This window comes from Hyperolius riggenbachi, chromosome 8 (assembly GCF_040937935.1).
Source record: "Hyperolius riggenbachi isolate aHypRig1 chromosome 8, aHypRig1.pri, whole genome shotgun sequence".
Taxonomy (NCBI): Eukaryota; Metazoa; Chordata; class Amphibia; order Anura; family Hyperoliidae; genus Hyperolius; species Hyperolius riggenbachi.
Window position 1 is genome coordinate 210449735 of NC_090653.1, and position 22892 is coordinate 210472626.

The 22892-nt window shown below is 44.8% G+C and overlaps 1 protein-coding gene across 5 annotated transcripts in view; it reads left to right on the forward strand.

The window, feature by feature from the left end:
* The window catches only part of DENND1A (DENN domain containing 1A), a 1229671-nt gene that overhangs the window by 119750 nt on the left and 1087029 nt on the right, over positions 1-22892 (forward strand). For 4 of the 5 annotated variants that reach the window (XM_068248143.1, XM_068248146.1, XM_068248145.1 and 1 more), the window contains exon 3: positions 10303-10338. The exons of the other annotated variant lie outside the window; for it this stretch is intronic. In XM_068248143.1, coding sequence (XP_068104244.1) covers positions 10303-10338 — 36 coding nt within the window. The remainder of the gene's footprint in view (positions 1-10302; positions 10339-22892) is intronic. 5 annotated transcript variants of the gene reach the window in all.

Here is a 22892-nt window from a genome sequence, read left to right on the forward strand (position 1 = left end):
GGTGCCACAAAAGGGTACTCCCCTCAATAGAGGCTAACCTTTGGATATTCCAGAGGCTTCCCCCATCTTTCACCGCCTTTCTAGAATGACCGCTGAAAAGCCATTCACCAGCACACACATGTACAGTGGGTCCAGGCTACTGCGCAGGCAAAGTGGAGTCACGTGCCTGCTAGCTTTGGAGGACTCAACGATGGAACGGCCTGGCAGCGGAAGACCCTCTCCTGAGGTAAGTATCCAATTTTTTGAATTTTAAACTGCACAGGGTAATTTAAATGTCTGTATTTCTTGTGTGAAATTTGTGACAAGAGTGTGAACAGTTTGGTTGGGAATATGCTTTGTTTGCTTAGAGCTAGCAGCTGTTATAACAACATATTTATAAATTGGCTATCCAGGGCTATAAACTGGAGACTGCATTTACCCTAAAATGACAATCACAATCTCCATTCCTTTAAATGCAGTAAGTGATCACTACTTGCAACCATTAGTTCTCACTATTTCTTGGGCTTTCCATCTCTTTATATAGATCGGCTCCATGGAGATAAGTGTGTATCCTCACCTGGGTAAAGGTGGCCATACACTGGTTGATTTGCCATCATATCGACCAACAGATAGATCCCTCTCTGATCGAATCTGATCAAAGAAGGATCGGATGGCTGCCTTAACTGCAAACAGATTGTGAATCGATTTCAGCATGAAACCGATCACCATCTGTGAAGCAGCCGCTGCCCCCCTGCATACATTACCTGCTCCGGCCGGCGCGAGTCCACCGGTCTCCGCTGTCTTCTTCTCCGCGCTCGGCTCCAGGGCTCCAGCTTCACTTCCCGTCCGGGGAAGTTTAAACAGTAGAGGGTGCTCTACTGTTTAAACTTCCTGCCGGGACAGGAAGAAGTGAAGCCTGCCGGACTCGGAGCCCAGCGGAGAAGGAGCAGCGGTGACAGCGGGGACACGCGCCGGCGGAACAGGTAATGTATTACCGCTGTATTGCGGCGGTCGTCGGACATTCGAATGCCGCGATCGGGGGAAATCTTCCGCACGGACAGGAACGACGGGAACGATCGATTTCCGACCAAAATCGATCGTTCCCGTCGTTCCTGTCGGTCAACGTTTGCGCAATGATTTGACAGTAGATTCGATCACAGTGACGAATCTGCTGTATATCGGCGGGAAAATCGTTAGGTGTATGGGCCCCTTAAGAAGGGACAGGTGACAAAAAAGAGTGATTAAATTCAGGCAGCACTAAAAGAAGAACCATGACAACATTTAGTAGAATGTAATAAATCATTCAGGACATCCTTTTTTTTTATCTTCAAGTGGACCTGAACGCTTACACAGGACACAAGTAAAACATAACAGATGTGCTCTGTATGTATTTAAAGTGTTTAGCCTGTGTAATTCCCCCTCATTTGTGTCTAATCACTAGTTGTAATTTGATCTCCCCCCTGTGTCACATGACTGCCTATGGCAGATAAGCCCAATTGAAAGTACAGGCTGTAAACAATATGTCTGCTTCCATGAATCAGGAAGTAGAAACAGTGCAGATTTATTTTAGGATTTGTATCAGCTGTAACAAAGAAATGTTTTTTTGTATAATGGTTAATATGCTGTTGTGTAGCAGAGAAGAGTTCTGAGTTCAGGTCCACTTTAAAGGACACCTGAAGTGAGAGGAATATAGAGACTGTCATATTTATATATTTATATAATGTTGCACTGAGCACCATTTGTATAAAAAAAATTAAAATGAACAAAAGGAGGTTCAAAAAATGATGGTGGCTTTGTGGGGAGGCTACATCTCCTGGCATACACTAGGGGGCCAGGCACACTGCATCTCGCACATGAATTGCTGGGAATACACATCTCACGGCATACACCAGGGAGGAGAACGCGTTGTACTGGCAGCCCCTTTGAATTGAGGACGGGACATCTGGAAGATGGATGCCGTCTTGGAGATGGGGGCTACGGAGCAGCCCCCATAGGCAAGTTAATTTACCTTACGGTATGGATGGTACTCAGTGCACTTTAAACAATGGAAATTGCCTGGCTGCCCTGATTACACTCTGCCTTTAATTCCTTAAAGGGAAGGTTCAAGCAAAATAAAAAAAATTAGTTTCACTTACCTGGGACTTCTACCAGCCCCATGCAGCCATCCTGTGCCCTTGTAGTCACTCACTGCTGCTCCAGTCCCCCGCTGGCAGCTTGCCAACCTCGGAGGTCGGCGGGCCGCATTGCGTACATTTTTACGCATTCCTGCTAGTGCAGGAACATTAACACATACATTTTTACACATTACTGGCTCAATACGTAAAAATGTACGCATTGAACCAGTCATGCGTAAAAATGTATGTGTTAATGTTCCTGCACCAGCGGGAATGCGTAAAAATGTACGCAATGCGGCCCGCCGACGTCGGCAAGCTGCCAGCGGGGGACTGGAGCAGCAGTGAGTGACTACGAGGGCACAGGATGGCTGCATGGGGCTGGTAGAAGCCCCAGGTAAGTAAAACTCATTTTTTTATTTTGCTTTAACCTTCCCTTTAAACCACAGACCCTGAATAAGCATGCAGATCAGATGTGACTTAAAGAAAACCTGAACTGAACATTAAAAGTCAAAATAAATATACACAAGTCATACTTACCTCCTGTGTAGTCTACTCCTCAATCTATTTTTCCTCTCCTGCGTCCTGCTTGTCCACTGTGATCAATGGAATTCTCCGTCCTCCATTTTGAAAATGGCTATTACCCCATAACAGCTTCCTGGTCAGCACACTGTTAAACTGTAACATCGCCCACTTGAGCCATAGGGAAACATGGACACATCAGTTCTCCTCTCAGCTGTAACTGACAGCAGCTGATATGTAACTGACAGAAACTGACATATTTCAGTTCTGACAAAATGTTGTCAGAACTGGAAGGGATCACTGTAAGAAGAAAATGGTGAGCTTCTGAGAGGAACTGATGGCAAGGTGACTATGTAATGTTCATTTGAAGTTACCTCATGTGTTTATTTTAAATAATTTTACTCAGTACAGGTTCTCTTTAAAGAGGAGCTGTTAGGTATAGGGTCTCAGAGAAAATAAACACATATATCAGTAGCTAAATATTGGCTGTACTTACATTACATATGCATTTCACTGTCCACGTTTGGATTTCACAGAATTTTTATATAGTATATGCAGAGATTGATGCTCCTGACAGCTCATGGCAGGTTCCATGTTTGTCTGTCTCCTATGAAGCCAAATGTGTCGTCATGTCCTCCCTGCTTCCTGATCACAGAAAAGCTTGTACTGAATAACACTACTGTGCAGTGAATATTAATTAGCCATGTGGCTAGGAACAATAGCGGACTCCTGCAGTGTATTCTGCCCTGAGATTTATCAGTGCTGTGTGCTGGACTGAGTTACATGCTATTGTAACTTGACCCTGTAACTTCTCATTAGCAGCCGAGGGGAGGGCCCCAGAATGCTTTGCAGTATGCTTTGCAGTATGGTATGCGGCTCTCGGCTTCTTAAGAGCTTGGGTCTAACAGCTTTGCTGATAAGCACACATCAAATGAAAGAGAGATTTTTAACTTCAGTATTGCCTTTTTGGTTTCCTTCTAAACTGTTTAACACAGGAGAATAGAGGTTTAAATTAGCTTTTGCAGCCTGACAGTTACTCTTTAAGTTTGACCGAATATCCCTTAATTATCTTGATTTCAGTCATAGAAATTCTTAGATTTACGAGAGTCATCTGGAAAGTAGCATCCATTTTCACTTAATGTATTAAGAAAGCATAAAATGCATTTTAAACTGTATCTTCTGATTATCAATAACTTAGGTTTCAATAACTTAGTTGTAATGTTATCAGAATCCCCACCTATGGGATGGAGACATTGGAAGAGGCGGGGGCTTTATGTTAATGCTGCTGAACAAACAGTTCCCAGCTTTCAGCAGTCGTGTGACAAGCGGTAGGAGGAGAGATAACCTGACAGATGCAAGTTAACCACTTCAGGACCACAGTCTTTTCGCCCCTTAAGGACCAGAGCCTTTTTCTCCATTCAGACCACTGCAGCTTTCACGGTTTATTGCTCGGTCATACAACCTACCACCTAAATGAATTTTACCTCCTTTTCTTGTCACTAATACAGCTTTCTTTTGCTGCTATTTGATTGCTGCTGCGAGTTTTAGTTTTTATTATATTCATCAAAAAAGACATGAATTTTGGCAAAAAAATGACTTTTTTAACTTGCTGTGCTGACATTTTTCAAATAAAGTAAAATTTCCTATACATTTGAGCGCGAAAGTTATTCTGCTACATGTCTTTGATAAAAAAAAAACCATTCAGTGTATATTTATTGGATTGGGTAAAAGTTATAGCGTTTACAAACTATGGTGCCAAAAGTGAATTTTCCCATTTTCAAGCATCTCTGACTTTTCTGCGCACCTGTCAGGTTTCATGAGGGGCTAAAATTCCAGGATAGTACAAATACCCCCCAAATGACCCCATTTTGGAAAGAAGACATCCCAAAGTATTCAGTGAGAGGCATGGTGAGTTCATAGAAGATTTTATTTTTTGTCACAAGTTAGCGGAAAATGACACTTTCTGACAAAAAAAAGAAAAAAAAAAAAGTTTCCATTTCTTCTAACTTGCGACAAAAAAAAATGAAATCTGCCACAGACTCACTATGCTCCTCTCTGAATACCTTGAAGTGTCTACTTTCCAAAATGGGGTCATTTGTGGGGTGTGTTCACTGTCCTGGCATTTTGGGGGGTGCCTAATTGTAAGCACCCCTGTAAAGCCTAAAGATGCTCATTGGACTTTTGGCCCCTTAGCGCAGTTAGGCTGCAAAAAAGTGCCACACATGTGGTATTGCCGTACTCAGGAGAAGTAGTATAATGTGTTTTGGGGTGTATTTTTACACATACCCATGCTGGGTGGGAGAAATATCTCCGTAAATGACAATTGTTTAATTTTTTTTACACACAATTGTCTATTTATAGAGATATTTCTCCCACTCAGCATGGGTATGTGTAAAAATACACCCCAAAACACATTATACTACTTCTCCTGAGTACGGCGATACCACATGTGTGGCACTTTTTTACACCCTAACTGCGCTAAGGGGCCCAAAGTTCAATGAGTACCTTTAGGATTTCACAGGTCATTTTGAGAAATTTCGTTTCAAGACTACTCCTCACGGTTTAGGGCCCCTAAAATGCCAGGACAGTATAGGAACCCCACAAATTACCCCATTTTAGAAAGAAGACACCCCAAGGTATTCCGTTAGGAGGATGGTGAGTTCATAGAAGATTTTTTTTTTTTTGTCACAAGTTAGCGGAAATTGATTTTAATTGTTTTTTTTTCACAAAGTGTCATTTTCCGCTAACTTGTGACAAAAAATAAAATCTTCTATGAACTCATCATACACCTAACAGAATACCTTGGGTGTCTTCTTTCTAAAATGGGGTCACTTGTGGGGTTCCTATACTGCCCTGGCATTTTAGGGGCCCTAAACCGTGAGGAGTAGTCTTGAACCCAAATGTCTCAAAATGACCTGTGAAATCCTAAAGGTACTCATTGGACTTTGGGCCCCTTAGCACAGTTAGGCTGCAAAAAAGTGTCACACATGTGGTATCGCCGTACTCAGAAGAAGTAGTATAATGTGTTTTGTGGTGTATTTTTACATATAACCATGCTGGGTGGGAGAAATATCTCTGTAAATGACACATTTTTGATTTTTTTTACACACAATTGTCCATTTACAGAGAGATTTCTCCCACCCAGCATGGGTATGTGTAAAAATACACCACAAAACACATTATACTACTTCTCCTGAGTATGGCGATACCACATGTGTGACACTTTTTTGCAGCCTAGGTGCGCTAAGGGGCCCAACGTCCTATTCACAGGTCATTTTGAGGCATTTGTTTTCTAGACTACTCCTCACGGTTTAGGGCCCCTAAAATGCCAGGGCAGTATAGGAACCCCACAAGTGACCCCATTTTAGAAAGAAGACACCCCAAGGTATTCCGTTAGGGGTATGGTGAGTTCATAGAAGATTTTATTTTTTGTCACAAGTTAGTGAAAAATGACACTTTGTGAAAAAAACAATAAAAATCCAATTTCCGCTAACTTTTGACAAAAAATAAAATCTTCTATGAACTCATCATACACCTAACAGAATACCTTGGGGTGTCTTCTTTCTAAAATGGGGTCACTTGTGGGGTTCCTATACTGCCCTGGCATTTTACGGGCCCAAAACTGTGAGTAGTCTGGAAACCAAATTTCTCAAAATGACTGTTCAGGGGTATAAGCATCTGCAAATTTTGATGACAGGTGGTCTATGAGGGGGCAAATTTTGTGGAATCTTTCATAAGCAGGGTGGCCTCTTAGATGACAGGATGTTTTGGGCCTGATCTGATGGATAGGAGTGCTAGGGGGGTGACAGGAGGTGATTGATGGGTGTCTCAGGGGGCGGTTAGAGGGGAAAATAGATGCAATCAATGCACTGGGGAGGTGATCGGAAGGGGGTCTGAGGGGGATCTGAGGGTTTGGCCGAGTGATCAGGAGCCCACACAGGGCAAATTAGGGCCTGATCTGATGGGTAGGTGTGCTAGGGGGTGACAGGAGGTGATTGATGGGTGTCTCAAGGTGTGATTAGAGGGGGGAAATAGATGCAAGCAATGCACTAGCGAGGTGATCAGGGCTGGGGTCTGAGGACGTTCTGAGGTGTGGGCGGGTGTTTGGGTGCCCGCAAGGGGCAGATTAGGGTCTAATCTGATGGGTAACCGTGACAGGTGGTGATAGGGGGTGATTGATGGGTAATTAGTGGGTGTTTAGAGGAGAGAAGAGATGTATACACTGCACTTGGGAGGTGATCTGATGTCGGATCTGCGGGCGATCTATTGGTGTGGGTGGGTGATCAGATTGCCCGCAAGGGGCAGGTTAGGGGCTGATTGATGGGTGGCAGTGACAGGGGGTGATTGATGGGTGGCAGTGACAGGGGGTGATTGATAGGTGATTGACAGGTGATCAGTGGGTTATTACAGGGAATAACAGATGTAAATATTGCACTGGCGAATTGATAAGGGGGGGGGGTCTGAGGGCAATCTGAGCGTGTGGGCGGGTGATTGGGTGCCCGCAAGGGGCAGATTAGGGTCTAATCTGATGGGTAACAGTGACAGGTGGTGATAGGGGGTGATTGATGGGTAATTAGTGGGTGTTTAGAGGAGAGAAGAGATGTATACACTGCACTTGGGAGGTGATCTGATGTCGGATCTGCGGGCGATCTATTGGTGTGGGTGGGTGATCAGATTGCCCGCAAGGGGCAGGTTAGGGGCTGATTGATGGGTGGCAGTGACAGGGGGTGATTGATGGGTGGCAGTGACAGGGGGTGATTGATAGGTGATTGACAGGTGATCAGTGGGTTATTACAGGGAATAACAGATGTAAATATTGCACTGGCGAATTGATAAGGGGGGGGGGTCTGAGGGCAATCTGAGCGTGTGGGCGGATGATTGGGTGCCCGCAAGGGGTAGATTAGGGTCTAATCTGATGGGTAACAGTGACAGGTGGTGATAGGGGGTGATTGATGGGTGATTGATGGGTAATTAGTGGGTGTTTAGAGGAGAGAATAGATGTAAACAATGGATTTGGGAGGTGATCTGATGTCGGATCTGCGGGCGATCTATTGGTGTGGGGGGGTGATCAGATTGCCCGCAAGGGGCAGGTTAGGGGCTGATTGATGGGTGGCAGTGACAGGGGGTGATTGACGGGTGATTGACGGGTGATTGACGGGTGATTGACGGGTGATTGACGGGTGATTGACAGGTGATTGACAGGTGATCAGGGGGGATAGATGCATATAGTACACGGGGGGGGGGGGGGGTCTGGGGAGAATCTGAGGGGTGGGGGGTGATCAGGAGGGGGCAGTGGGCAGGGGGGGGATAAAAAAAAAATAGCGTTGACAGATAGTGACAGGGAGTGATTGATGGGTGATTAGGGGGGTGACTGGGTGCAAACAGTGGTCTGGGGGGTGGGCAGGGGGGGGTCTGAGGGGTGCTGTGGGCGATCAGGGGGCAGGGGGGGGGAAATCGGTGTGCTTGGGTGCAGACTAGGGTGGCTGCAGCCTGCCCTGGTGGTCCCTCGGACACTGGGACCACCAGGGCAGGAGGCAGCCAGTATAATAGGCTTTGTATACATTACAAAGCCTATTATACATATGTGCAGCGGCGATCCGGGTGCTAGTAACCCGCCGGCGCTTCCGAACGGCCGGCGGGTTACTACGAGCGGTGGGCGGAGCCAGTCCCCGGCGGCTGATCGCGTCACGAATGACGCGATCGCCGCATAGCCACTCCCGCAGCCGCCCCCGCCGATGGGCGTATTGCGGTCGTTTGGGCCCGGACTTTGCCGACGCCCATCGGCTGGGGGCGGTCCTCAAGTGGTTAAATTACACAAAAAATGCTTTGCGTGGCTGATAAATGTAAATAGCTGATCATTTCTGAATGACCAACATACTGTATATATTGCTATTGTTATGTAACCCCGCCCTCCTAGTGATTTTTAGCCTAGGCTATGATGTCACACATCCTTTGCCCCCAGACTTCAGAGGTGGAGGAAAAAATCATCAGTGATTCGCCGTGCCAACAGTAATGCTGATCACTGATACATTTAAGAATGTAAATTAGGGTGAGACAAACATTCACTAGATAATTAAGAAATAAGTATTCTAAAAAATTAAAAATAAACAATGTATTCATTAGTTATGTCCAATATAGTTTCTCTACATAATAGGGTATGAATGTGAATAGTACTTACAATCTACAATAACCGTTTGTGTTGGTGCAAATTATAAATGCCATTTAGTGCCTTTCATCTCAGAAGACACAATTGTGACACAGGATTGTCTAAATTATGGGAATATTTGTTTCAGGTTTTGTTTCTGACATTGTGGTGTCTCGTTTTTCTTACAGTTCCTTATTTAGTGAAGAAAAAGTTTACATGAATCTCACAGCACAGTGGCTAAATGTGTGGATAAAAAATCCACCAAGAGCTTGGCAAACAAGACTGATTTGTACATTTATACTTTATAGGCTTCTGAAGGCATCAGGGGGTCCCTGCTAGAAATGTACCCTTGACCTGTATTCAGATCGCAAATCACACCCTTATTTCAGGAATCTGAGCCACAGCGCATATTTTTAGGAAATAGAATTGTTTGTAAACAGTGAGTTTTCTAATCCAGCGATGTCTTGCTCTATTGTCAGCCATACCCCCACCTGTTTAGAAGTTAAGCTTAACCAATTACCGCATGTTTCTCTATAAGCAATCATACATCATTATTTCATATAACACACAACCCCACCGGGCACCAGGCTTTTATTGTTGTTATGCTGCAACATGGACCAAGGGATCAAAGAAGGCAACTTTGCGTGTACAATATAACTTGAACCTCCAGATAGCACACAGTATTGTTGCTAATTGCGTACAGTGCTGTAAGGAACCTTCAATTGTGCTTTCAATTGCATACTTTTTGTTGGGCTTTTGTGTCTTTCAGCTCAGCAAATAAGCGTGTGCGAACTTTGCTCAAACAGATTTCAGAAGTGATTCTGCACAAAACAGGTTGATGTTTAGCCATCATTGCACCCGCTTCTCATCTGGGTTAACCTTTTTAAAAAGCCTAACAAACCTTACACAGTTTTCTGATAATTACCATGTTAAAAGTTCTGTGCGTTTAGAAGGGGAAAAAAAACTTTTTGAAAAAAAAAAACAAGAAAAATTTAATGAGAGCAAACAAAGAGACATCAAAGGGGTTTTCCTTCTGATTGTGGTGTTAGATGTATTGCCTGAATATAGGTTATGGTTTTCAGTATAATGCTCATTAGCTGCTCATCTTAATGATATTCCTGAGGAACCTCCAGAGCCATATGCATTGCCTTTAAGGGAGGCCTAAATGAATCTTTTAAATGTTTGTTTTTTTCATTTGTGTTCTTGCTGGCCTCCATATTAAAGCAAAGACATTATTAGTATTTTTTTCCCAGAGCCCCGAAGAGAAATATGAAGGAAATTATTTGATTCTGTCTCATAATAGTAGGTTACTTATGACACTGCCTCCATGTTTTTTGCTTTAAAGAGCAAAATTATAATAGAATGCTGTATATTTGGCATAGACTTGAATTCATGGCAGCAATTTACATTTATAGGATTGGTCTCCTTCGCAGTATAATGGTTTCAGGTCTCCTGTACAATATTTATGGTACATACCCAGCAAACTTACCAGTGGATAGCAAAACATTTGACTTAAAATTAAGCTCTTTGTGTTTTTCTGTTCAGAACGTCCATCTGTGTACATCTTGTGGAGCAAAAAATGTAAGTAAACTATTTTCTTTTTAGTGCACCAAAGTACCACACAACGAGAGGAATAGATGCTAAAAAGAGCCAAGAAGGGCAGGGGGAGGATGTTCAGCTTTACAGTTTTTTTCCATTTGGTTTCTCCCATTAAGTGGTCTGCTGGTAGCCAAAGAGGAATATTATGTTATTGTATTCCTCTGAGTTGGTGAAGTCGTGCAGAGCTGGATTTAGACCATACAGGGCTCCAGGTAGAGCAGTGAATTTGGGTATCCCCTCCCTGTGTATTGATTGAAAGGGTGCTAGGAGAAGTTGTCAGATATCAGTCCAACAGGCAATGGGAGACTGGAATCCATTATACTGCTACAGAGGCAATGTAGCTGTTATCTGCAGGTCCCACTACTGGTATCCAGAATTAAGCCACTAGGTTCCCCAGATACCAGACTGTTAAGTATCATACACACGTCCCAGGAATCTGCCCAAATATCTTTCAAACTTGGTCTGTTGGAAGATGGTTGGGCGTGTGTACGGCTGGCAAACAACCAGACATCCAACTGATATCAGGTTGTTTGCCAGATCCAACATGTGGATCAATCTTCCCAACTATCACGCAGTTTGTAATGTGTGTATAAGTCTTATTGGCCACTGTACACCTCAGATACATAAATTAAGTAGTCATGGCCATCCTAGATACAAGAATTAGTAGACATGGGCCTCAAGATTAAAGAATCAAGTATTCACATGACTGCAGATAAAATAATTCAGTTTTACATATGTTTGTGCGGTCTGCTATGCCGCATCGGCGGTGTGTTGAATGCCGAGTCCAGCTATGTGTGTTTCCCTTGTGGGATACACTTTGAGTATACTGGGAGTTGCTGTTTTTTTGATGTGTGGGCTTCTTTATTGCTATTGTATTTTTTACATCTAATACAATGATTTATTTATAAGGGTGGTTATCCATTATGGCACACTCAGCCTTATGTATACCACAGCACTGTCATTTTTTGCTTTTGGTCATCATTTGATGATTTATGATGCTGACTTTGTCAGCATGTGCTGTATTGCATATGTTTTACGCGTCAGGTTTGCTTATTTCTGTGCTCGGCATAGCGGCTATTTGTATGGTTCCGCATCTGACTTTATGCGTACGTTTTTACGCTTCGTTAGGACTCTTTTACGCATGGATGCAGTTGAGGATTTAATGCGTACGTTTTTACGCATTGTCGGGACGTTTTCACGCATGGAAACTACTGACGTCATGACGTCATTCGTTCCGTTTTTTGGCAGTACACTTCTCGCATTGTCCTCTGGGAGATTGGGAGGAGCGTTATGACAGTGCTGTGGTTTCCCATCAGGTCCTCCTGACTTGGTAAGTGCTGATTGGCCACTAAGGATATGACACTTTTTAAATTCTGCTGTGGTAATGGCTGCTGATTTACATATCTGTTCCCCATCAGGTCCTCTCATCATGCTTTGCCCTGTGATTGGACATTCATGCTTTTTTGTATTGTGATGTTATCTGATTGGTCCATGTGACCTTATTGAAACTGTATATAAATGCCATTGTGGTTGTTCTCTTTGAGTGAGCCTATACAGCTTGAGGAAGGAGTTTGCCTCCGAAACAGCGTCTGTCGCTGTCCCTGGGCTTTATCTTTATGCAATAAAGAGCTTAAATACATCTATGTGGTGCTGCTGATCTCTTCTACTTATGCTTTGGGAGCTGCTGGACTACAGCGCCATATCAGCTTACTACACGGATACCCTCACTAGGGTGCCTATCGACTGTGGTGTAACGTTGGTTCCCTCAGGGCCCAAGTCGGTTGCCTTGTGGATAAACTGTCCCTTAAATGATGACAGGCTTGGGGAATTGTCCTTGACATGAGCAGGAGCACCAACAAATCTGCCAGAGTGTTCTGGGGAATAAGACTGTGTGGCATCACAGCCTAGGCCAAACATAACTGGGAGAGTGTGGTTACCAATATATATACTGCAATACATAAATATATACAGGGTAATTAACCTATTTTGGTTCCTGGACGTAGTTTCTACGTCCAGGAACCATGCGCGCTACCACGCGCCCCCGCGGCCGATCGTGTACGCGCACTCCCGGCCGCGGATTCGGTAGCCAAGGAATCAATGTATCGGGCTATGGAGCCCGATCACTGATTCCTCTGCCCCGCTGAAAAAGCGACAGCTTCTCTCGGAAGCTGAGCTTTTTCTGGCCGTCTCCTTCCCGATGCGTCACTCTAAGCGCGTGCTACGCTTAGAGTGACATCATGTAAACAAACTCATGGCCGCCATCTTGTGGCCAAAAAGTAATACTACACCTGAAAAAAAAAAAAAAGAATTAACACACATTTACATTATAAATCTATTGTTTACCTCCCACCCTCCCAAAAGTACCCAAATAAAATGTTTAGTATAAAAAAAAAACCATTACAATAAAAAAAAATAAAAATGTAAATATTTACCTAAGGGTCTAAACTTTTTAAATATCAATGTAAAGATGAAATATTTCTTTATTTTTTTTTATTTTAAACTTGTAAATAGTGATAGATGCAAAATGGAAAAAATGTACCTTTATTTCCAAATAAAATATTGTCGCCATACATTGTGATAGGGACATAATTTTAACGGTGTAATAACCGGGACATATGGACAAATACAATACGTGAGTTTTAATTATGGAGGCATGTATTATTTTAAAACTATAATGGCTGAAGACTGAGAAATAATGAATTTTTCCATTTTTTTCTTATTCTTCCTGTTAAAATGCATTTACAGTAAAGTGGCTCTTAGCAAAATGTACCCCCCAAAGAAAGCCTAATTGGTGGCGGAAAAAACAAGATATAGATCAGTGCATTGTGATAAGTAGTGATAAAGTTATAGGCTAATGAATGGGAGGTGAACATTTCTCACGTGAAAACGACGGAACCTGAATGGGTTAAAGAGGTACTGTAGTGAAAACAGCATAATTAATAAAATTGCTTATTGTTTCCAATATTCATATATAGATTTTTTTTTAGTCATTGTTTGCCAGATGATCGGTTTGGAATTTTCATTACGGAGAGTTTTATTCACAGAGGGAGTTAGTGGTTGCTTGGCAGTTGGAAAAAGCTTTTATTTCCCACAATGCAGCAAGGTTCACAGACCGCAAACTGTCAGGACCTTGGGCTTCACTTCACACTGTGTGAAGGGTTCCACCACAATATCAGCCACACAGACCCCCCTGATGATCAATTTGAGAAAAGGTAACAATTTCTTGTGGGAAAGGGGGTATCGGCTACTGATTGGAATGAAGTTCAATACTTGGTTAAAGTTCCTCTTTAAGGTAAAATGCATAACTTGCATAATTTATTACGTTCTCTACTGTATGTCATTATGGTAAGTGTTTATTTTAATTTTAGGTATTCTATTGTTATAGTACACATTCTAATGTCATAATTAGTAATATAATACGTTTTCTCATGCCATTGTAAGTTTTATGTCAATCTAAAAGGTATTCTGATGTCCTAATAGGTGTTGCGATACCAATGGACATTGAGATGTCATATAAAAGATTGTCATCTCAAGGTTGATATTGTATAGTATTGCCACAGTAGGTACTGTGACTTCAGTATAGGAATCGTGTGATCGTATGAAAGGCTGTGATGTCGAAGTAGATAAATATGGTGTTACAGTAGCTTTGCATGAAGAAAGGCAGAGAGAAAAATTGTTTATTTTACCATTTCACTGCTGGGGAGCAGGTCGGTTGATGACCGCTTAGTTGTTACCCCCAGAACCTCATGTGCCATACTGCATTGTAGGGGGCACTGAAGAGGCAAGTGACAGGTCAAACAGATTTGTGCTTTCGCAGGGATTATGACACATCTGTCAGTTGCTGCTCTGTGTGCTGCAGCATAAATCAAACTGATGCATTTTACTAGAGAGTGGGTGCTTCTACTCATTTGGCAAGTGGCATCCACCTGAATTCAATCTGAAATTGACTGAGCACTGGAAACATATTGGGCTCTATTCACTAAGCATTACCGCATTCGGTAATACTGAAAACAGCTGATTTTACCAATTACCTTCCCAAATTACAATTCACTAAACCTATTACCGCACAGAAAATTAATATTACCCACTAGTGAGGTAAATTACCAACTTGTGCGGTAAATACCTCAGGAAATGTCAAGAAATTGAAATTCGCAAAGATTTCCGCATTCAGTAAACTGGACAAAAGTGTTTGGTATTTTTCTCCAGCTCATAGCAGCCGATAACTTACTCTTTCCATGCTCTCTCTGTGCGGTAGAATTGGCAGACAGCCTTAACCTTCCTGGCGGTAAGCCCGAGCTGAGCTTGGGCTATGCCGCCGGAAGGCACCGCTCAGGCCCCGCTGGGCCGATTTGCATATTTTTTTTTTGCCCAATCGCCGCCGCTACCCGCCGATCCGCCGCTATCCGTCGCGCCGCAGCCGCCCCCCCAGACCCCGTGCGCTGCCTGGCCAATCAGTGCCAGGCAGCTCTATGGGGTGGATAGGAATCCCCTTTGACGTCACGACTAGTGTTGGGCGAACATCTAGATGTTCGGGTTCGGGCCGAACAGGCCGAACATGGCCGCGATGTTCGGGTGTTCGACCCGAACTCCGAACATAATGGAAGTCAATGGGGACCCGAACTTTTGTGCTTTGTAAAGCCTCCTTACATGCTACATACCCCAAATTTACAGGGTATGTGCACCTTGGGAGTGGGTACAAGAGGGAAAAAAATTTAGCAAAAAGAGCTTATAGTTTTTGAGAAAATTGATTGTAAAGTTTCAAAGGAAAAATTGTCTTTTAAATGCTGAAAATGTCATGTTTCTTTGCACAGGTAACATGGTTTTTACCGCCAGGCAGTCATAAATGTAATAAAGAGAAGAGGTTCCATAAACAGGGACCGGTAACGCTAACCCAGCAGCAGCAGCAGCACACGTGATGGAACAGGAGGAGGCGCAGGAGGAGAAGGCCACGCTTTTTGAGACACAACAACCCAGGCCTTGCATGAGGACAAGAAGCGTGCGGATAGCATGCTTTTTACCGCCATGCAGTCATAAATGTAATAAAGATAAGAGGTTCAATAAACAGGGACCGGTAACGCTAACCCAGCAGCAGCAGCAGCACACGTGATGGAACAGGAGGAGGCGCAGGAGGAGAAGGCCACGCTTTTTGAGACACAACAACCCAGGCCTTGCATGAGGACAAGAAGCGTGCGGATATAGCAGCAATGCTTTTTGCCGCCATGCAGTCATAAATGTAATAAAGAGAAGAGGCTCAATAAACAGGGACCGGTAACGCTAACCCAGCAGCAGCAGCAGCACAGAGCACACGTGACGGAACAGGAGGAGGCGCAGGAGGAGAAGGCCACGCTTTGAGACACAACAACCCAGGCCTTGCATGAGGACAAGAAGCGTGCAGATAGCATGCTTTTTACCGCCATGCAGTCATAAATGTAATAAAGATAAGAGGTTCAATAAACAGGGACCGGTAACGCTAACCCAGCAGCAGCAGCAGCAGCACAGAGCACACATGATGGAACAGGAGGAGGCGCAGGAGGAGAAGGCTACGCTTTGAGACACAACAACCCAGGCCTTGCATGAGGACAAGAAGCGTGCGGATATAGCAATGCTTTTTGCCGCCATGCAGTCATAAATGTAATACAGATGAGAGGTTCAATAAACAGGGACCGGTAACGCTAACCCAGCAGCAGCAGCAGCACAGAGCACACGTGATGGAACAGGAGGAGGCGCAGGAGGAGAAGGCCACGCTTTTTGAGACGCAACCCAGGCCTTGCATGAGGACAAAAAGCGTGCGGATATAGCAATGCTTTTTGCCGCCATGCAGTCATAAATGTAATACAGATGAGAGGTTCAATAAACAGGGACCGGTAACGCTAACCCAGCAGCAGCAGCAGCACAGAGCACACGTGATGGAACAGGAGGAGGCGCAGGAGGAGAAGGCCACGCTTTTTGAGACGCAACCCAGGCCTTGCATGAGGACAAAAAGCGTGCGGATATAGCAATGCTTTTTGCCGCCATGCAGTCATAAATGTAATACAGATGAGAGGTTCCATAAACAGGGACCGGAAACGCTAACCCAGCAGCAGCAGCACACGTGATGGAACAGGAGCAGGCGCAGGAGGAGAAGGCCATGCTTTTTGAGACACAACAACCCAGGCCTTGCATGAGGACAAAAAGCGTGCGGATATAGCAGCAATGCTTTTTGCCGCCATGCAGTCATAAATGTAATACAGATGAGAGGTTCAATAAACAGGGACCGGAAACGCTAAACCATCCCAGATGTTCATTGGTCATGTTACTTGGTTGGGGTCCTGGAGTGTTGCGTAGTCATTTCCAATCCAGGATTGATTCATTTTAATTTGAGTCAGACGGTCTGCATTTTCTGTGGAGAGGCGGATACGTGAACCTTGCAGGCAACGGCATTCTTCAAGCTTCGGGTTATTTTGCTGACCACGTGCTCATGCAACTCAGGCACTGCAGAGCGCGCAAAGTGGTAGCGGCTGGGAACCACGTAACGTGGGATGGCCACTGACATCATGCCCTTGAAGCTGTTTGTCTCCACCACTCGATATGGCAGCATTTCGCAGGCCAGAAGCTTGGCTATGCTGGCTCTTACTGCCACGGCCCGGGGGTCATTTGCTGGCAATTTCCTCTTGCGCTCAAACATCTCCGAGACAGACAACTGAACCGTAGGGCTGCACAACGAAGGGCTGTTGGTTGTTGTGTTTGATGAACACTGGGAGACCTCAAGAGCACTACTCCGGAAAGTGACAGTGTCAGCGTCATCTGATTTTTTGGAATGTTTTGAACCACGCAATGGCTGGGCTACTGCTGCTGCTGAGGCGGGTCTGGTGGTGAGTCTGGTGAACCCAAGGGAGGCAGTGTTGCTGGTGGTACCCTGTCCTGCCGCGTTTGCCCACAGAGTGGGATGTTTGGATAGCATGTGGCGGCTCATGCTGGTGGTGGAGAGGTTGTTAATACTTTTCCCCCTGCTCAGGCGGGTCTTGCACACCTTGCAAATCGCCATGGTAACATCCTCAGTGCAGTCTTCAAAGAAAGCCCAGAATTTGGAGCACCTGCCTTGCTGGCGATTTCTGTTTGCGCCTCTTTTGCCTCTCACTTGAACTTCCACGCTTGTGGTGCCTGAAATTGCGCGCCGCCTACCTTGTGGCACAAGGCGAACTCGTGCAGCAGTGGGTTCTTCAACAGACTCATCTGTGCTGCTGCTACGACGGCGATGTTCTCGTTCACAAACAAAATCTGGGTCTATGTCCACATTGTCCATACCCTCCTCTTCCATCTCCTCAAACTCGTCATATGTCATTGTGGGGGGCCGCCGCCGTGGAGTACAGCTCCCCAGCACAACCGTCAGGGGAAACACCTCTTCCCTTGCCCCTCCCTCTTTCACCGGATTTCTTCCTCATTTCACTTATCCTTACAGTACACGCTGACTGGCAGCAGTACAGTGGCAGTACAGAAATGCTATACAGTGGTGGGTGAGCGGTGTACCACTATTGCCAGCAGCGACACAGAGCACAATGCTATACAGTGGCGGGTGAGCGGTGTACTACTGTTCCCAGCAGACAAAGAGTGGCAGTAAACACAATGCTATATAGTGTGGCTGAGCCGTGTACACAGAGTGGCAGTAAACACAATGCTATATAGTCTGCTATATAGTCACCCCGAACGGGGTGATGTTCTGCAGCACCCGAACAGTGGCGAACACTGTTCGCCCAACACTACTGGGAACGCAGATTTTAGTACCTAAACACACGATACAACATGTTTTCCGGGGTCGGACTCTGAGGCACATACAGATGGTCCCGATCATCATCCTCATCATACAACTCTTCTCCTGAGTCTGACCCACCCACCACCTCTGCCACCCCAACATCCCCAGACACAGTCACAGACCCCTCATCGTCCTCAACATTAACTTGGGATGCTGGCCTGAGCCCGACCTCCTCCTCCACATCAGGCCCCATCATCCCCTCAATGGCAGCCCTCATTAATCGCTCTGGCGCCGGACCGATGGACACAACGTTCTCCTCCGGGGAGGGCTGCTGCTGACCACTGGCTGCTGGGGTGGATGTTATAGCTTGCGTGGGGCGTTGGCTGTTGCTGTTGTTGGGAGTGCTGCTCACAGCGGAGGTCTCTGAGGAACTCATGGTGAGCTCATATAGTGGTTGACGGTGAGTGGAGTATTACTGATCCCAGCAATATACACACTGACTGGCAGAGTACGCAATGCTATATAGTCTGGCTGAGCCGTGTACACAGAGTGGCAGTGAACAATGCTATATAGTCTGGCTGAGCGGTGTACACAGAGTGGCAGTACACACAATGCTATATAGTCTGGCTGAGCCATGTACACAGAGTGGCAGTAAACAATGGTATATAGTCTGGCTGAGCGGTGTACACAGAGTGTCAGTAAACAATGGTATATAGTCTGGCTGAGCGGTGTACACAGAGTGTCAGTAAACAATGGTATATAGTCTGGCTGAGCGGTGTACACAGAGTGTCAGTAAACAATGGTATATAGTCTGGCTGAGCGGTGTACACCGAGTGTCAGTAAACAATGGTATATAGTCTGGCTGAGCGGTGTACACAGAGTGTCAGTAAACAATGGTATATAGTCTGGCTGAGCGGTGTACACAGAGTGTCAGTAAACAATGGTATATAGTCTGGCTGAGCGGTGTACACAGAGTGTCAGTAAACAATGGTATATAGTCTGGCTGAGCGGTGTACACAGAGTGTCAGTAAACAATGGTATATAGTCTGGCTGAGCGGTGTACACAGAGTGTCAGTAAACAATGGTATATAGTCTGGCTGAGCGGTGTACACCGAGTGTCAGTAAACAATGGTATATAGTCTGGCTGAGCGGTGTACACAGAGTGTCAGTAAACAATGCTATATAGTCAGGCTGAGCCGTGTACACAGAGTGGCAGTACACACAATGCTATATAGTGTGGCTGAGCGAGCGGTGTACTACTATTCCCAGCAGACACAGAACAGTAAACACAATGCTATATAGTGTGGGTGAGCGAGCGGTGTACCACTATTCCCAGCAGACACAGAACAGTAAACAGAATGCTATATAGTGTGGCTGAACGAGCGGTGTACCACTATTCCCAGCAGACACAGAACAGTAAACAGAATGCTATATAGTGTGGCTGAGCGAGCGGTGTACCACTATTCCCAGCAGACACAGAACAGTGAACAGAATGCTATATAGTGTGGCTGAGCGAGCGGTGTACTACTATTCCCAGCAGACACAGAACAGTAAACAGAATGCTATATAGTGTGGCTGAGCGAGGTACACAGAGTGGCAGTAAACAGAATGCTATATAGTGTGGCTGAGCGAGCGGTGTACTACTGTTCCCAGCAGCGACACACAATGACTGGGGGGGACCCTGGCTAGCGTGGCTGGAGAGCGAACTACCCTGCCTGCCTACCCAAAGCTAAACCCACAGAGAAATGGCGGAGATATGACGTGGTTCGGGTATTTATTTACCCGAACCACGTGACCGTTCGGCCAATCAGAGCGCGTTCGGGCCCGAACCACGTGACCCGTTCGGCCAATCACAGCGCTAGCCGAACGTTCGGCCATGCGCTCTTAGTTCGGCCATGTGGCCGAACGGTTTGGCCGAGCACCGTCAGGTGTTCGGCCGAACTCGAACATCACCCGAACAGGGTGATGTTCTGCAGAACCCGAACAGTGGCGAACACTGTTCGCCCATCACTAGTCACGACGTCGATGACGTCATCCCGCCCCGTCGCCATGGCGACGGGGGAAGCCCTCCAGGAGATCCCGTTCTTTGAACGGGATCTCCTGATCGCCGATCGCCGGCGGCGATCGGAGGGGCTGGGGGGATGCCGCTGAGCAGCGGCTATCATTTAGCGAGACTTTGTCTCGCTACATGAAAAAATTTTTTAAAAAAAAGATTTGCTGCCCCCTGGCGATTTTTTAGCAAACCGCCAGGAGGGTTAAGGGAGAGGAGAGCCAGGCAGCCAATAGGAAGAGCCACACAGCCCTGCTTCACTTTCACAGAGCAGAGGAAGATGACTTTTTTTTTTTAGGCTTTTCTGCATCCCTTTAGATGTGAAAATCAGTATTCTGGCATGCAGAGAGCTGCCCCTGGTGGCTGCAGCACATCTAAAGGGAAGTCATAGATGCACTGGATGATAAACCCCGACTCCTACACACAGCTCCCTGCCTCACCGCTGACTGCTACACGGCTGGTAAGTGACAGCCTCATGCGGGAAAATCTATAGTGAATTTGGAGAAAAAGTGTAAAATACCGAATGTGTTATTTTACCGACCAAAATAATTTTACCGAACTGCCCTTAGTGAATAGAGCCTGTTGCATTGTATTGACTGTATATGTGAGCGCAATATACATCTGAGGCAACTATTAAAGTTCTGCTAGATCTTACACCAGTTAGTGATAAGCTTAATGCTAGACTAAAGGATTAACAGAGCTGCATAGTGTAAAAAAAAGGCTTCGGTGACTGTATTTACATCAGTCCTATTCAGAGCCTGCAATATGAGAAACGGCATATTTGTGTCTGAGACACCTTGTTCCTTGACAATGGTCATCTGGTAACAAGGCATTCCAGGCATTCATGTTCCCAGTATTCCTTTCTTATGTTCTTGCTTTGGCTTTGTTGTCCATTTTTCCCTTTTTGCTCTCTGTTTTGTTGTGCTGTTGTCTACATCTCTTTGGCTTCTTTTGAGAAAGCCTCCACTTTGTGTAGTAATAAAGCCAGCTATTTTATAATGTACTAATGGCAAGAATCATTTATGTAGCAGGTTATTGATTTTTAATTAATACTGATTAATGGCTCATTTCTTATTCTGGCTGACCTGGTAACAGCTTGTGGCATTTCTTCCCCTCATTTCTCATCTAACCCTTTTGTGCTTTATACAATATTATTTATTTCTGATGAGAAAGCACCTTGTACAGGTTAAATGTGCTAAAACACAAGTGTAGCATTTGGTGCTGGGAAACCTTGATCTTCTGCCAAAGTATTTAAACAATTTTGTGTTTTGGTTTCTTAGCGCCAATCTGCTTCTCGAATCAGTTGCTAATTAATCCAGTTAATTCTTTACAGACACACTGTTTTCAAAGCTTCTATCACGGAGAAGTCTGATTTGTGTTTGAAGACAACCTAAGACCTCTCATAAAGGTTTTCTGCTTCAGCACAAGAGCTGGCAGATGTACATCGAGTGCTCCAGTATTCAAAGTGTTTCTGTCATCCAATATAGTCTGACGCTACATGTAAATTAAGGTGGCTCCACTTCTTGTGCAGGTGCAGTTGCGCTACAGTGCATTGGCCTTTTCAAGGGAAAATGTTCCATGTTTTTATAATTAGAAAGTTAATTTTAGGGCTTACTGTTCCCATTAGTGGCCTCAGTTGTCTCCATTTTGCTACAGTAAAGTTGAACATCTAGGAAACATGGGTAGTAATTGGAATAGTCCTAAAGATAGCAGGTGGTTTAAGGTGCAATATGCCCAAAAAAGGTAACATTTTAAAACCGTGCAGGGGTGTAATTTAATTGTGCTCCCTGTAGTGATCTGTTGGCCACCCCCCCCCTCCCCCCAGTTTGCTAACTTCCATCATGAGGGCTAGTGGGGCGCTTCTGTACTTGATGCACAACAGCAGAGCGTTATTGAACATTAAAGGAAGGTTCTACTCACTACTTAGTGTAAATAACTGCATGGTGATTGGTTGTATGGCGCTTGTAAACTGAAGATGAGTGAGGAGGACCTTCCCGCTTCCCGAAGTTGGCAATGTATAACGCTCTGTTGCCGCTTTGCATTAAAGTGACACCGACATGAAAACTGATGAGATAAACAATTATATTTATCCTACTCTTAAAAATGACCTTTTTTTAAAGAGGAACTCCAGTGAAAATAATGTAATAAAAAAAGTGCTTCATTTTTACCATAATTATGTATAAATGATTTAGTCAGTGTTTGCTCATTGTAAAATCTTTCCTCTCCCAGATTCACATTCTGACATGTATTACATGGTGACATTTTTACTGTGGGCAGGTTATGTAGCTGTTTCTAGCTGTTCTGGCCTTGCAGACAGCTCTAAACAGCCATTTCCTGTCTGTGAACATTGTTACATTGTGGCAGTTTGCCCAGAGTACCGTACGGTACCAGAGCCTCTTGTGGGAGGGGTTTCAGCACAAAATCAGTCATACAGCGCCCCCTGATGGTCTGTTTGTGAAAATCATTATATTTCTCATGTAAAAGGGGGTATCAGCTACTAATTGGGATAAAGTTAAATTCTTGGTCGGAGTTTCTCTTTAAGTATCTCAGGGTTTTCTTTTATATTTTAACATTTACAAAGTAGGTGGAATGTTTTATGGTATCTAATCAGTGGCAGCCTAATAAGTGTTTCCCGAGTTAGAAAAAGGTCAATAGTTCATGTATTTTATCTCTCCCTGCCCTCAGTTGTATTTTGCCTGGAAAACTTTTATGGTCGTAATTTGCTTATCAGTGGTGTTTACTATATTCCCGTTAAGG